The sequence below is a fragment of the Galendromus occidentalis genome, unplaced genomic scaffold, assembly GCF_000255335.2.
Source record: "Galendromus occidentalis unplaced genomic scaffold, Mocc_1.1 scf7180000076107, whole genome shotgun sequence".
Lineage (NCBI taxonomy): Eukaryota > Metazoa > Arthropoda > Arachnida > Mesostigmata > Phytoseiidae > Galendromus > Galendromus occidentalis.
Window position 1 is genome coordinate 1 of NW_003804096.1, and position 1,076 is coordinate 1,076.

The 1,076-nt window shown below is 58.9% G+C and overlaps 1 protein-coding gene across 1 annotated transcript; it reads right to left on the reverse strand.

Annotated features, from left to right (window-relative positions):
• Positions 1 to 317: 317 nt before the first annotated feature.
• On the reverse strand, positions 318 to 977 carry LOC100907206 (hydroxymethylpyrimidine/phosphomethylpyrimidine kinase-like). Its single transcript, XM_003738591.1, has one exon. It carries the CDS (start codon positions 975 to 977, stop codon positions 318 to 320), a length of 660 nt encoding a protein of 219 aa, XP_003738639.1.
• Between the last annotated feature and the right edge of the window lie 99 nt (positions 978 to 1,076).

Below are 1,076 nucleotides of genomic sequence, written 5' to 3' on the forward strand. Positions count from 1 at the left end.
GCTACAGGGGCTGAGAGATTATGTTCGACGAGCGCCCTGTCCTGTCATTGCGATGGGCGGGGTGGAAGTGCCTCACGTGGAGAGCGTCCTTCAGACGGGTGTGGATGGTATCGGCGTGCCCATTTCGGTCATTCCGTCAGCATCCATTCAGCAGAACCTCAGCGTTTATGCCGACAGGATTAAAGCCTGCCGCCGCATCTCAATGGATTGAACAGGCTTTCGGTTGGGTCCGATCTGCTTGAGCAGGGCGTCGTCGATCATTGATCGGACCGACGACCTGCGGCCCGGCCTTGCCGGGCGCAGATACGCCGTTTGCCTCAGCGCGCTGGCCACAGGTTATGGAAGTGGTGCAGGGGGCCATGTCCACTTCCGACGGAAATCCGGTCGGACGCCTCCAGCGCCGCCTGAAGATAAGCCTTCGCGTGACGAATGGCGCTGGTCAAAGTGTTTTGCGGAAGAAGCGCCGCAATCGCCGACGATAACGTACATCCTGTTCCGTGATCGTTGCGCGTGCAAATGCGTTGTGAGGTAAACGATTTGAGCTGATCATGCGCGTTGTCCGCTTCAAGCAGCCAATCCGTGCTGTGGGCTGGGTCATTGCTATGTCCCCCCTTTATCAGTACGGCTTGAGGCCCCAGCCTGAGCAGGCGGTTGAGCTGGGCATGAATGGCTGCGTCCGACTCCGCCGCGCTTGTTTCAAGCAGTGTCGCGGCTTCTGGCAGGTTTGGTGTGATCACCGTGCTGAGCGGCAGCAGCTGCGCCTTAAGCGCGTGTATGGCCGCCGGTTCAAGCAGTGGAGCACCGCTTTTGGCGATCATGACCGGGTCCAGCACGATCCATTTCGGGCGATATCTGGTCAATCGATCCGCGACGGCATGGATGATCCCGGCATCGTGGAGCATTCCGATTTTAACAGCGCTGATCTGCACGTCGTCAAACACGGCATCGATTTGCGCAGCAACGCAATCCGGTGTCATGGGGGTCACGGTTCTTACGCCGCAGGTATTCTGCGCCACCACGGCGGTAATGACGGAGAGGCCGTAATGTCCCAGAGCAGAAATTGTCTTCAGATCCGC